The sequence below is a fragment of the Helobdella robusta genome (genome assembly GCF_000326865.2).
Source record: "Helobdella robusta unplaced genomic scaffold HELROscaffold_16, whole genome shotgun sequence".
Classification (NCBI taxonomy): Eukaryota; Metazoa; Annelida; class Clitellata; order Rhynchobdellida; family Glossiphoniidae; genus Helobdella; species Helobdella robusta.
In genome coordinates, this window is record NW_008703893.1 from 1,344,128 (window position 1) to 1,358,822 (window position 14,695).

Below are 14,695 nucleotides of genomic sequence, written 5' to 3' on the forward strand. Positions count from 1 at the left end.
TACATGAATACGAACATCACATCATGTCCTTCACTCACCCACAGTGCACTCCTCGACCAGACAAATCTTATCATCGCCGTCTAAAAACTTAGCAGACTTTCCTATGACTTTATTGTTGAAGACCCGTACTTGACCACTCATTTTTGTTATCTGCTCGTCAATTAATTTGTCTGAATAAGTGAAAGAACAAATAAATAGTTGAAAAAAATAAACGTTTGAACTAATCAATCAATCACCAACTAATCAATCAATAGTTGGTTGAACGAATGAATAAGCAAATTTAAAATGAAATCCTATAGGAGACAACCAGCCTACTCACCATTTGGGATTGACTCATCCATCAGTATGGTGTTTCCTGAGAAATGTTGAATGTTACCATCGTCATCAAAGTCAGCCGTCAATTTGCCAACGTACACTCCGCGTTCTCCAGCTTGTACGATCAACGTTTTTCGGCCGTCACTGTGCTCAACGACAGTTGGGTACGGACCATCTATTGTTTCGTTCAAATGCGAGTATTCCGGGCCTAGTCATCGTTATCACGAAATTACTACACTACTAGTATCAATACGCTCGCACACAACTAAAATTACTGACTTTTAGGTTGGAGTAATGCACGATTATACTAATTTTATAACTGAGGTATTTGCCAAATATGGAAACACTTGAAAGGCCAACTTTTAGTATGGAGTAGCGTGTGACTTTTTCCCCCAACGATGATATCCAGATCCGGAACGATTTTTGCCATCTTAATGTCCATTTCATATCCGGCATGTCCAAGTGCAATGATGATATTGCCAGATCTTTTTATCCGTTGTACTGTCTCTTGCACTCTTGTAACGTGCTCGACAAACTGCAAGGGTCCTGCGTGCGTGTGTGTGGTGTGTGTGTGTGGTGTGGGTGTGTGGTGCATGCGTGTGTGTGTGTGTCGTGAAGGTCGTGAAGTTTATTCGCCAAAGTATTTATCAATTTGGAAATTGAAAGTTTATTAATTTCAATAATTGCAAAAGTTTAATGTTGATAACAACTAATAAATAATTAACAAATAATAATTAATAATTAACAAAAAAAGTTTACAATTAATAATTGTATTGGTTGTAAAACCTGCTCTGCCGGACAGAGCAACCTTTTCAGTTATGTAGCCAACGATGTGGATTTTATGATTTTTGTAATCATAAGTTGACATGGGTTCAATTCTCTGAAAGAACCCTGTGGCCTATGAAAGTGGAGGAGATGGAAGATGAGTTTAAAACAGTTTCAGAGTTTGAAATAATTTAAGATAATGGTTTTAAAAACTTTAATACGTCGTTATTATTCAATCCGTACGTACGTACTATTATTTCTTCTATTTCATTTTTACAATTTTTCATTTCAACTATTATTCTTTTTATTAACCCACGGTGCTTACCGCGAATCTTTACATATAACGCGAACCTCCTTTTGACATAAAATTTGACATGAAATTTGTAGGTACATAAAATTTGACATAAAATTTGTAGGTAAGGTACATACGCACATGCACAGTTAAAAGCGTTTTCTAGAAATTTATTTTATTCTCAAATCTAGAATGAAATTTTGAGATATGCTTCAAACAGGAGGGCCCATTAACGCATATATTTACGATACCTGTGATTTACGTACTTGCACCACAATATACTCGATGCGTATATTTAACATTAGATTACTTTTTAAAACATTGCCAGTAGGTAGGTACTCACGGTAGCTAGTTTGAGGTTGCAGCAGATTATATGAGTGGTAAAGTTTGACAACACCTCTTCCAAACTTTCCAGAGACTGGTCAAAAGCATGTGTACCAATGGCCTGATTTATTTTTTCGTTACATTTTTAAAAATAAAAAATTAATTTAGAATTTATTTAAATAAAATATTTCACAATATATTTTTATGTGATTGTATTTATTTATCACGGACGCGTCAAACGCATGTACTGCACAGGATAGACGAAATGCGAATGTTTGTTGCATGATGTAATTCAGGGGTAACCTTCCAAACAAATAATAATAATAACATATAACTCCCTTTAGACAATTTGTTTTTCAAATGTTATTTGGCTGGTCATTCACTATTTTTTATTGTTCTCTTTTGGTTGTTTCATAAACACAAGTACTTCACCATAAGTCAATCATCACAGTTTATCACGCCATGAACTGAGAAGATATAAAATTCAAATTCAGCTAATAAACATTCACCTACCCTACTTTTTACGGTTTTCATCCACCCAACATCCATAAATGTTTTTGGTCTTAAATTTAAAAACTCTTGCAGTGGTAAAGAAAAACTCAGAAAAACGGATTTAAACAAAAAAAAACTAAATAATCTAGATATCTTTATGTATATATTATTGACCAATCATTTGCAAATTACTCACAAAATTATTTTGTTTTAATAAACATTGCAAATTTAAAAAAAGCTTAACAAGCAAAAAATACTAGCACAACCAACAATAGCAGTGTAATTGAGGAGGTTCATGAAGAAACTTGTTTCTCTGCCCTTATACACGTGGTGCCATGGACTGCCTGCATGGTGGTGGTCAGCGGTGTGGTCAGTGGTGTGGTCACTCATGGTGTTAGTAAGTTAGTCGATACAAAATTAAATGATGCTTGTTTGTACTAAAACAATTGGGTAAAAATGTGGAATGAAATGTCTAAAAAATTAATAAATCTGAAGTATGTATGCTTTTTTAGTTTCCAATCACAGCGTAAAAAAATAGAGATTGAGATGAATTTATTTTAAACTTAATTAGAAGATTAAAATTCCATAAAAACCATGAAACTGGTCACCGGCGTCCAACAAAAGTAAATTATCCTTGGCCCTCTCTGCTTTTATAAAGCTAGCTCTCCTTGAATATCCGCCGAAGCATCTTTAAGTTATAAATATTTGAGATGGATTCTCATTAATATAAAATGAATTTAAAGTTTATCCCACAAAAAAAAATTAAATTTTAAAATTTGGCAAAACAAACATTTCACAATGGTACCCAGTGTAGTGATGACATCGCATAGTATCATACAAAAAATAACACAAAATTTCCAAAACACGAACTTTCGCGCCTCAAGATCGAGACAAGGTGCACCAGAAGCAGTGACCATCTCAACATTTGAGTGGACATCATTGGTGTGCAGTAGCGTGACGGTCAGTTGCATCGTTAATGATACCAGCTCGTTGACCATCAAGACAGTCCCAACACGGGAGTATATCATTTTAAAAACAAAGTTTCAGTGATCCCAATTGAGAGATTAAGTTATTCGATGTCAGATATTACTGAACAAGGATTGACATATATTCCTTTGTTTATTTTGGGAAAAATGTATAATGGTCTTGCTAAATTGGACCTAGATAACGAGAAGAATGTACGTGAGATTGTTTTGCACCAAATTATACACAGCTGTACGACTCTCAATTATAAAAATCTGTGACAGTTAATTTTAGGTTATACCATTTCAATTCTTTTAACTTCATCTTTTCTTTTTCTAAATTTTTTAATTAAACACTTTGAAGCCACTCGTTAGCCGGTAATTAAAACAGAAACCGCGCTGAAACCAGAAAATATATAATGTTTGATGACGAATAAAAAAAAATTAATAAAAAACTATACTTAACCGATGTAACATTTTTTCCCAAATCACAATTTCAATGTACAAATTTCAATTAACTAATCGTTTCTCTCTCTCTCTCTCTCTCTCTCTCTCTCTCTCTCTCTCTCTCTCTCTCTCTCTCTCTCTCTCTCTCTCTCTCTCTCTCTCTCTCTCTCTCTCTCTCTCTCTCTCTCATAACGATTCAACATTCACAACGTAGTAATTGGAGATATCTTTTCTTCTGCACTGTTTTATTAACATTACATTCAATCAAATTAAAATTGACATACAAAGGAAAAAAATTAACGAGAAAGCAGCCTAGAATTCAACTAAAGTACACGAACTAATGATTATTATTTAAAATACAAATCCAAGTGCCAATGTTTTTGATTGATTTTATAAATATTTACATGGCGAATTGTAAACACAAACTCACAGAATAAACATTTATGAACGATATTTTTCCATTGCATTTTTTTGTGGAATTAAATTCAACAAAAAATTGAAAGGCGTGAATATGTATGAGTAACGTTTTATAACTTGGTCATTTGAAAAATATTGCTAGTTATATTTGAGTTATTTTGGTTGTTAGTTGTTAAGTTGGTGTTAGTAGTTTGGTAGCTGCTGTGGCTGCTGCTGTGGCTGCTGTAGTTGACTTTGATGTCATTATTGTTGTTAATGTAATAGTTGCAGCTGTTGTTGCTTTTGTTGTTTTTAACGGTGGTAGTGACGTTTTTGTAGTTGAATCTTTTTCCGCAATAGTCGCCATCGTTGTTGTTTGTACTGGTGGTGCTGCAATGTTTCTCGACGCAGATGCCACTATCGTTACTACCAACTTCACAATCTGGTGATGATGATGATGATGACGACGACGACGATGAATGCGGTGGTGATGACGATGCAGTCGTCATTTGTAGTGACGCTGATGACGCTGATGATGAAGATGATGAAGACAGGAAGGATATAGAGTCAGACGGTGCTTCTACTAATAATAATGGCTGCTGTCGTGATTGTTGTTGATGTCGTCCCTGCTGTGGGCGTGATGACGTCATTAATGACGATGACGTCAACGATGACGCCATGGCCGATGCTGATTTTAACAACGATGACGTCACTGATGGCGATGATGATGGCGGTAGTGGTGGTTGTGGTGGTGGTGGTGATGAGAAGCGCTTTTTGATTAACGTGGATTTCATGAGATAACCCTGGACCAAGTTTTTGGTGATGTAATTGTTTGCCTCGCCACTCACGTAATCATTGTTATCATTTTCACCATCACCCACTTCCATGCTATTGAGAATGCTTGAATATTTGCTGAAAAACGAAGGAGGTTGCTGTAGTTGTTGTTTTTCTTTGTTGTTGTAGCTGTTGTAGTTGTAGTTGCTCCTTTTGATATTGCCTTCTTTCATGTGGTTTATATTTTTGTTGATATTATTAGTGCAGTTGTTATTAATACTGTTGTTGTTGCTGCTGCTGTTGCTGTTGTTGTTGTTGTTGCTGATGTAGCTACTACTTTTAGCATTATTGATGTCCTTGATGTCATAATTGTGACGACTGTTCAAACAGTTAATGTTATTACCATTCACAGTTTCGTCGTTGCTGTGAAGACAATTTTTCACGTTACTAAAACTACTAAATGATATTTTATTAACATTTTTTTGTCCATTCAACTCTATCAACCTGTCTCCAAGTGTTGCTTTCAAATCTGAATTAACAACACTATCTATTTCAGAAGCGTTTATTGGGTGAACGAGATTTTGATTGATGTGTCGGAGATTTTGATTGGCTGACGGAAGATTTTGACTGGTTAGAGGTGGATTTTGGTTGTGTGATAAGAGATTTTGATTGTATGATGGGAGAATTTGATTGATTAGCGGAAGTTTTTGATTGATTGGTAAAAGATTTTGATTGGCTGAATAGATATTTTGATTTGTTAATGAGTGGTTTTGATTGGTTGAAGAAATATTTTCTGTTATAGCACCAATTTTTTGAGTTTCGACTCTGCCCGATGGATATACAGTCGTTATCTCAGCAGCGAAGCGAACGTTTTTCAAAGAAATTGATGTTGTTGTTTTGTTGTTGATGTCATTTTTGTTGTTGCAGTTGATGTTTTTATTGTTTTGGTTGATGTTTTGTGTAATAATAGATTTAAATGCATTGTTGTCTAATCTTACTGAGTTTAGTATTGTATTTTGATTGACGTTGATGCTAGTGTTGTTGTTATTGTTGTTAATGTTATTGATGTTTGGTATGAAATAGTTGTTGTCGAGGTTACGGTTGATGTCAATAGATTTTCTGCTACGTAAGGTGCAGTACACGTTGTTTGGTGCATGGTCGGGTTTGTTAATGTTATTGTAGTTAATATTGATGTTATTGTTGTTGTTGTTGATGTTGTCAGTTGTAAAATTTATGATGTTGTTATTGCTGTTGCTGCTGTTGTTGTTTTTGTTGCTGTCCCTGGTGTTGATGTCATGACATTTGGTGATAGAATGGCTACGACGACTGTTGTATAATTTTTCGTGTTGGTTTTTGATGAAATTGTTGTTGTTAATGTTGTTGCTAATATTGCTAATGTTGTTGTTGTTGTTTTTACTGTAATTTTTGTTGTTGATCATGTTGTTGTTGCTGTTGTTGCTGAAATCAACTTGCGTTAAATCTACCGCTTTTAAGTAACTTGGCTTTCTTTTGAATTTCGCGCCATTTCTTAGAGAAGGTGTCGTCGCTGTTGTTGCTGTCGTTGTTGTGGCTGCTGTTGTTGACGTTTTCAATATTGTGGCCGTAGATGATGATAATGATGATGTTGTTGTTGTTGGGTTTTCTACAGCCAAATGATTATCTAAGAGAAATGAACAAGTGATAAATATACAACGTCTTCATCTTCTGTCATCGTCAAATTTTACTCATTATTAAAATGACGTCACGAATCATATCACAAGTAGTTTTATATCATATAATTTAAAAAAAAATAAAACCATTCAGTTGAATTAATATTTTTAACCAATCAACAAATCGATCAACCAACCGGAAGTGGAGAGGTCACATGACCGGAAGAAGGTCTGCTTGAAGGCAGTAACCATGGACACAGACTTACATAGATCACGTGGTTTGGTGTAAAAAAGAAGTAAGGGTTGATATTTATTGGTCAGGCACTTTTTGACCACTGTTTCCCATTGGTTGTCCAGCTGGTCACGTGGTTATTGGATGATGATGATGATGACGACGACGATGATGATAAAGTAGGATAACGATACTGTTTATAATGATAACAAAACCACAACAACAACAGCAGCAACAACAACAATAACAACAATAATAATAATAAAATTAATAACAATAATAATAACAAACGAGATGACAACCGTACCATTTGAACGTTTCCATCATCGAACTGGTACCAGACATGTTGTTTGGAATGGAAAATGAAGGTGCAATAGTGGCCGTGGTGATATGATATAACTCCCGCCAAATTGTAATACGCCTCAGACGATGACGACGACGATGGTGGTGATGATATTGATTGTGATTGTGATAATGACGATGGTGATAATGATGATGATAATGATTGCGATGGCGATGATGGTGATGGTGGTGATAATGATGGTGATGATGAGAACTGGGGTTGTCTGTCAAAAAGCTGTCCAAAATGGAATCGTTTTTATTTTGTTATTATTAGTATTATTATTATTACTATTATTGTTACTATTAATTTAATTATTATAACAAATCAGCATTATCATCATCACCATCATAAACATCATCATCATCGCCGTTTTCGTCATCATAATCATGACAACTTACTTCCCGTGGTGCTATCGTGACGTCAATGGACTTGAGAATTCCACGGAGCTGATCAGCGCTCGGGCGATGGGTGTCCCACACAAATCCCAGACACGTGACTTCCGGTGTTTTCGTCAGGATTTGCAGACGTCTGGATACTCCGAAGCATTTTAAAGAAGAGGAAGATGATGATAATGATGGTGATGATGATGATGGCGGTGATGATAACGATGAAGTTGGTGGGGACGATGACGATGATGACGACGATGTTGTTGGTGTTGAGCAGGATAAAGCCTGTAAATAAATACAATAATAAAATTAATTAACTGGTTGGTTATTTATTAAATTATTAAAATTAAAAATATTTAATAAATGCTAACGTACCGGACATTTCAAATCATCACCATGGTTGCGAGCTTGCTTTAAAAGTTGACAAAAATTACTCGAAGTAGTACTAGTAGTAGTAGCAGCAGCAGCAGCAGCAGCAGCAGCAGCAGTAGTAGTAGTAGTAGTAGCAGTCGTAGTAGTAGTAGTAGTAGTAGTGGGGTTGGTAGTAGTAAGAGTTTTGTTGATATCAAAATCGTTGCAGTCGATTTTTCTGCTGTCATTCAAGAGAACAGTCCTGAATAATAATAATAATAATAATAATTAATAATAATAATAATAATAATAATTATTATTATTATTATTATTATCATTATTATTATTATTAATAATAATATACTAACAATAGCGCCGTAGTTGATACATAATAAACTGGCTGCTGGAATTGCAATGGTTTTGAACAGGCGCCACACGTACAACTTATCTGAAAATAATAATAATTGTCATTTTATTCTAGTAATAATTATTATTATTACCATTATTAAATTATTTTTGTTATTATTGATGTTATTTTGTAGAAATTATTTAACTTTATTATCTCCAATTACCATCTCATTAATATGCATGGAAAGTTTTTGATGCGAGATGCAGTGCTGTGCCCTGCAATTCGATTCGTTCTCACTGTCCGTCACGTGATCATGTAGGCGGTCCAATATTGTTTCCTAAATATATGAATAAATTAATAAATTATCATAAATTGTCTTAGCAAACAAATAGTATATTATTTTAACAGTTAACAAAGCCAGTTCTTAACAATTCTAGCAGAGCATGAACGAATGCTATCTTAGTGAACAGAATTTATTACCGTTAAGAAGCGTCAAAATCAATCAATTTTGTGTATTTTAGAGAGAAAGATAGAAAAAGAGAAAAGAAAGAGAGGAGAGAAAAAATAGAGAGATAAAGAAAGAGACCAAAGAATTGATGGAAAATATGCGATAGCAGATTCAGTAAAAAGTAAGCAGTGTGTGACTTTATGAGCAACTTCACATTCGTGTTAATGGTACTTTGTTACTTATAAAGGAATTTTGAAAAAATAATAGTTGACCTTAATTTTCACTAAAACTATTGCTACTACCTTTTCTTCTTCTTCTATTACTACTACTACTACTACTAATGCTACTACTACTACTACTACTAATGCTACTACTACTACTACTACTACTACTACTACTACTACTACTACTACTACAACTGCTACTACAAAGTGTATTTTAAACAAAATAAAAAGTTGAATACTTTAAATTTTACTACTTCTACTACTACTACTACGGCAAAGACGACGACTACTATTACTACTACCTCTTACTTCTACTACAACTAGCACTACAGCAACTACTACTACCACAACGACATCTTAGCGTGTCGTTGATAAATGTGCATTACATTCTTTTTTATTGATTCGCCGTGCAAACAACAATGAAGTAATATTTAAATGTCAAGGTCACTCGCAAGAAATTTTAATCATCATCATTGTTTGTTTGTACGAACCAAGTCTTAAGTCTTACACACACGACACACACACAAACACACAGACACACACACACACATATATAGATATATATATATAATATATATACATATATATATATACATATATATATGTATATATATACACATTTATAAATATATATAATATATATATAATCTATAAATATATATGTGTGTGGGGGGGTGTATTTGTGTGTGTATATACACACTTGAATGTTTGTACGAAATCTTATTACAAGTTCATTTGATTTCGAGAAAATTAATGATGAATGAGTGAATGAATGAGTGAACGAATGAATGAATGTATGAATGAATGAATGAACGAACGAACGAACGAAAGAATGAATGAACAGATAGTGTAATCCATTAATAAATCAAACGAGCAAATGAACAGACAAAGAATCATCAAACAAAACAACCACCACCATCAACAAACCAACAGCAAAACTAACATAGCACTCTGACGCATCGCATGGAGCCCCAAGTTGAAACCTGCGTTCACTTTTAAACGTCGATGCCAACGAATGACGTAATGATGCAGATGACAATATCGGCTGGTCACTGAACTGGTAGCTGGTCAGTATTTCCTAGATGGGGTGGGTGGGTTTCGAATTTTTTTTCTTTCTTATTATTATTTCGTAACTTCATACCGTTAACATGTGGAGTTTGTAACAAACTATGATTCCTTTTAAGATTTTCTCTTTAAGCGATGCACAGAATGTTGTTTATGAATAATCAAACATGAATGAAATACCAAACATGAATCTAAATTACCGATCTATCGACAAACCAAAAGCAAAGAAACCAGAAACCAAACAAACGAATTATAAACCAAACAAACGAAGAGTGGACCAAGCAATTTGCTTGAAGCAAACGAACAGTAAGTAAACCAAGCGCAATAACTACCAAACAAATTAATCTTTCAATCATTCCAAATCTTGATTTTGTTTTATTACAAACACATGTTTGCCAAACTTGCCAACAGAAGTTAACAAGCCGATATACACAAATCAAATCTAGGCATTCAGCTAATTTTATTTCACTAATTAAAATATTATACATTATATTATTATGAATGTTTCACGTTATTTTTCATCCATCTAAACATCTAGTCATTCATTCATTCATTTATCCATTTGTCTGTATATCTGTCTGTCCTTCTGTCCATCCATCCATCCATCCATCTATAAATCTATCCATCCATCCATCCATTCATCCATCTATTCATCCATCCATCCATCCATCCATCCATCCATTCATCCATCCATCCATCCATCCATTCATTTATCATTTATTTAAACTCAACATATGCTCAGAAATACATGCGCATCATGTCTCAACGACCTACATTAAACAATTTTCAAAATTATTGCGGTCGTCGCCACAACAACGCTTATATCGCGGCTACTTAAGCTGCATGAACAGGATCATAAACGTTTAAGCGTACAAAAATTGATTCCTTATGTACGCCTTATGAACAAACATTTTTACTTAAACTTAAAATTCGATATTTCATACACTTTTTTAATGATGCTTCTCCGTTGTACAATTTGTAACAGTAGAAACACCTTAACATAACTTGAGTTCAATATGCGTTTATAAAATATTCAATAAATATAACATACAAATACCATACACACATGGATATATATATACACGTATACACTACACACATACATACAAAAAATGCAATGTTTACAACCAATACACATACAACAAGTACGTACGTACACACATAGATCTATATATTAATATATATATATATATATATATATATATACATATATATACATATACATTTTTACTTACATACAATACATACAGATTTGATATACAGATATATATAATTATATATATATATATACATACATTAATACAAAATGTATACACATTTTTAAATAAATACAAACATACGAATTTCATATATAATCAGCCTACCTACCTTCAAAGAACAGAAGACGCAATTGGAGCCAGTGCACGCATGGGCAGACATCTGCCGGAAGTTGCAGCGGAAGGAATCCAGATGCCAAAGAATCTGAATTGTGATTACGTTGAATTAAATGACAATAAATCATTATTTAGTTTTATTTTTTATTTTTAAAAATTAATTTTGTCATTAGCAGCTGAAAGTTTGTAAAACAAATATAATTTGACTAAATTGTAAATAAAAAATAAGAGTTTCACATTATTATTTAAGAAAAAATTTATCCAGATCATTTTAGCTAGAGTTTTTTGTTAAAAACATCACTGCCTACTAATCTCACAGAAATTTCATTTTAAAAATGAATAAAAAAGATTCTTAATTAAATTTATGCAAAAAAATGAAAAATATAAATTGCCAAGTTAGCGTATAATGCTCCAAGTTTCAAAGTTTTAATGGATGGTTATAACCCGATGGCTTTATTATTACTAGAGGTAGTAGTAGTAGTAAAAATTGTAGTAGTAGTAGAAGTAGTAACAGTAATACTATTAGTAGTAGCAGCAGCAGCGGTGGTAGCAGCAGTAGTAGAAGTAAAAGTAGCAGTAATAGTAGTTGTAATTTTAATTTTCGTATAATAAAATCTTTAAGCAATCCGTAATATGAGAAAAAATGTCTACGCGGCAATAGCTATTTTCTCACGAATGTTATTTACATACATGCCAATTGCTGAATGTATGTTTCCGTACTCTTGAGTATGTTTCCGTATGTTTGCCTATGTGTGTGTGTGTGTTTTTGTATGTGTGTGTGTGTGTGTGTGCGTTTAAGTGTATATGGGTGTGAATATTTTTATTTTATAATCATACGTAATGTGTACTAGTCTTATAAATGAATGATAAGGATAAATAAATTAAATTTTTGCAGGTACAAGTATGAAAAATATGATGGGCGTAAATATATAACACACACGCACACACACACACACACACAAACACAAACATACGCTCACACACACACAATCAAACATATACACAAACACACACAGCATTGTGTTTGTATACATTGCATTGTATTGTATATGTGTGGTAGGTATTTTGTTATATCATTTCTTAGTACACCTGTATTTATTTGTTTGTTTGTTTGTTTGTTTGTTTGTTTGTTTGTTTGTTTGTTTGTTTGTTTGTTTGTTTGTTTGTTTGTTTGTTTGTTTGTTTGTTTGTTTGTTTGTATGCCAGCTCAGCGGTTGTTTATGTCTGCATTTCTCGTGTCAAACAAAAATTTTGTTTTGTTGTCTCGAATAATGACATGTATACGTACGCTATGCATTGTTTGCTGGAATGAAAATGTGCTTTTGTATGTATGTATGTGTGTGTGTGTGTGTGTGTGTTTGAGTGTATGTGTATGTATGTGTGTGTGCATACGTGAATGTATGTGTGTGTGTTTGAGTGTGTCTGTGTGTGTGTGTATGTATACAAATATGTATGTGTGTGCGCATGTATTTTTGCATTTGTGTATGTATGCATATGTGTGTGTACACTTATGTTTGTACAAGTTTATGATAAATTCATTGTTGCAAATAAAATAAAAAGTTTCACGCTAACATTATGGTAAAGTCTGTGTAATTAAAAAATATTCCTATGCTTCGTGATCGTTCATTCTTTCACGCATTCTTTCACGCATTCAGATGCTCATTTACTCATACATTCCTTCATATTTTCATTCGTTTTTTATATTTTCATTCATTCATTCATTAATTCATTTACTTGATCATTCATTTGTTCATTTTTTTGGTTATTAGTTAACTCATCTCCATTCAATCATTTGTTCTATCGCTCATGCATTTTTTCACTCACTTAAGCATTCATTCATTCTGTCATTCATTCATTCATGCATTCATTCATTCATTCATTCCTTCATGCATTCAAGCGCGCAAACGTATGAAAACTAGATTAAGTAAAGGAAGATGCACACACCAAAACATTTGCAATAATAATAATAATAACAATAATAATAACAACAATAACAATAATAACAGTAATAATAATGCTGTTGTCATTGTTGTTGTTGTTGCCTTGTGTAGCATGGATTATATAGTTAATTAGAGCATTTGATTTTATAATGAAGATTGCATACATTTATGGGTTGGCTGTGTCTGGCCTGGCTACGAACAATTTTCTTTGCGTAACATACATGAAGATGAAGAACAAACAATGTGGAATTACAAGATTGATAATTAAACTAATTAATCAACCGAGCAATCATTCGTTTATGATGCATTCATTCATTCGTTTTATCAATCTTGTTAAAAAATTAAGCTATACAACAGCCAATCAGCCAACCAATCAAAAAATCAAAATCAACCAGCATCTACTTACTAAACAACCAGCCAATCAAACTATTACAAACATTTCATCAACCATCCAACCGACCAACAAACTAACCAAACAACCATCCAATCAACCAACCAACTAACTACCAATCAACCAAGCCAACCAACCAACCAACAATCAACCAACCAACAATCAACTAACCAACCAACCTGAACAGAGCTATTCATAAAGCAATTATTATCTCCAGGCCCATTATACAGACCTTTAGCGCTATCCATACACATGCTGAAACGCGGATTGCTGCCAATGCCGTTCATCGCCGTCCCCATCAAACTATCACCATCCTCATCACCATTTACACCATCGTTATCACCATTTTCGTTGCTCCCCTTATCATCATTAATGACGTCATTGTCATCGTCATCATTGTTGTTATCAGTGGCATTGTATTTGGTGCACCTATTGTTGTTTCTGTTGCTGTTGTTTGGAGCGTGAGAAATTCTGTTTTTAATTAGACGAATGGTTTTGTTGTTGTTGTTGTCGTTGTTGCATTTGTTGTTGATGCTATTGTTGACGCTGTTGAGATCATTGCTGTTGTTGTTGTCGTTGCTGTTTTTGACATTAAGGTTGACGTTTTTAAGCGTTGAGATGAATTGTAATCTCTTTTGGTCATTTTCGATGTATTTGTTGCTGTTGTAAAAGCTGTTGTTGTTGTTGTTATTGTTGTTGTTGTAGTAACTGTTCATAGCGTTATTGATGTAAATGTTTTTAATGTTATTCATGTTCATGTAATTACTGTCACAGCCGTTGTCGTCATTCTTGTAATTCAGATTTGTAACTTCAACCGTCCGGTTGTTGTTGTAGTTGTTAACGTTGTTGCTGTAACCGTTGACGTAGTTATTGTTGATGTTGTTGATGTTGTCGTCGTCACGTGATCTTCCTCCTTTTGTACTTGACTGATAGGATGACATCATCGCACTGATACTGAACAATTCAAACGTAGGATAAATTTCACATTAAGTTGACTTCATGAATCTAACAACTTTTAAATCACCATCTAAGCCAACTACTATTCAGATATGAAGAGCGCACGATGCACCAGTCAAATAAATAAATAAATAAACAAATTAATTAATTAATTAATTAATTAATTAATTAATTAACCAAATATTATCCAGTTAATGTCACCAACACATTAAATTACATT

At 33.4% G+C, this 14,695-nt stretch overlaps 2 protein-coding genes across 2 annotated transcripts; both read right to left on the reverse strand.

Annotated features, from left to right (window-relative positions):
- Positions 1 to 628: 628 nt before the first annotated feature.
- On the reverse strand, positions 629 to 3,159 carry HELRODRAFT_75190 (hypothetical protein; the record flags this gene model as incomplete). The annotated part of the gene is made up of 6 exons (XM_009015502.1): positions 629 to 861; positions 1,102 to 1,213; positions 1,716 to 1,817; positions 2,459 to 2,532; positions 2,782 to 2,876; positions 3,053 to 3,159. 6 exons carry the CDS (start codon positions 3,157 to 3,159, stop codon positions 629 to 631), a joined length of 723 nt encoding a protein of 240 aa, XP_009013750.1.
- A 3,425-nt stretch (positions 3,160 to 6,584) lies between these two features.
- HELRODRAFT_75478 (hypothetical protein) lies at positions 6,585 to 13,805 on the reverse strand (the record flags this gene model as incomplete). Its single annotated transcript, XM_009015503.1, has 8 exons — positions 6,585 to 6,773; positions 6,956 to 7,069; positions 7,345 to 7,662; positions 8,093 to 8,176; positions 8,301 to 8,414; positions 9,693 to 9,827; positions 11,183 to 11,275; positions 13,698 to 13,805. The coding sequence occupies 8 exons, from the start codon at positions 13,803 to 13,805 to the stop codon at positions 6,585 to 6,587; spliced, it is 1,155 nt and encodes a 384-aa protein (XP_009013751.1).
- Positions 13,806 to 14,695: the final 890 nt, after the last annotated feature.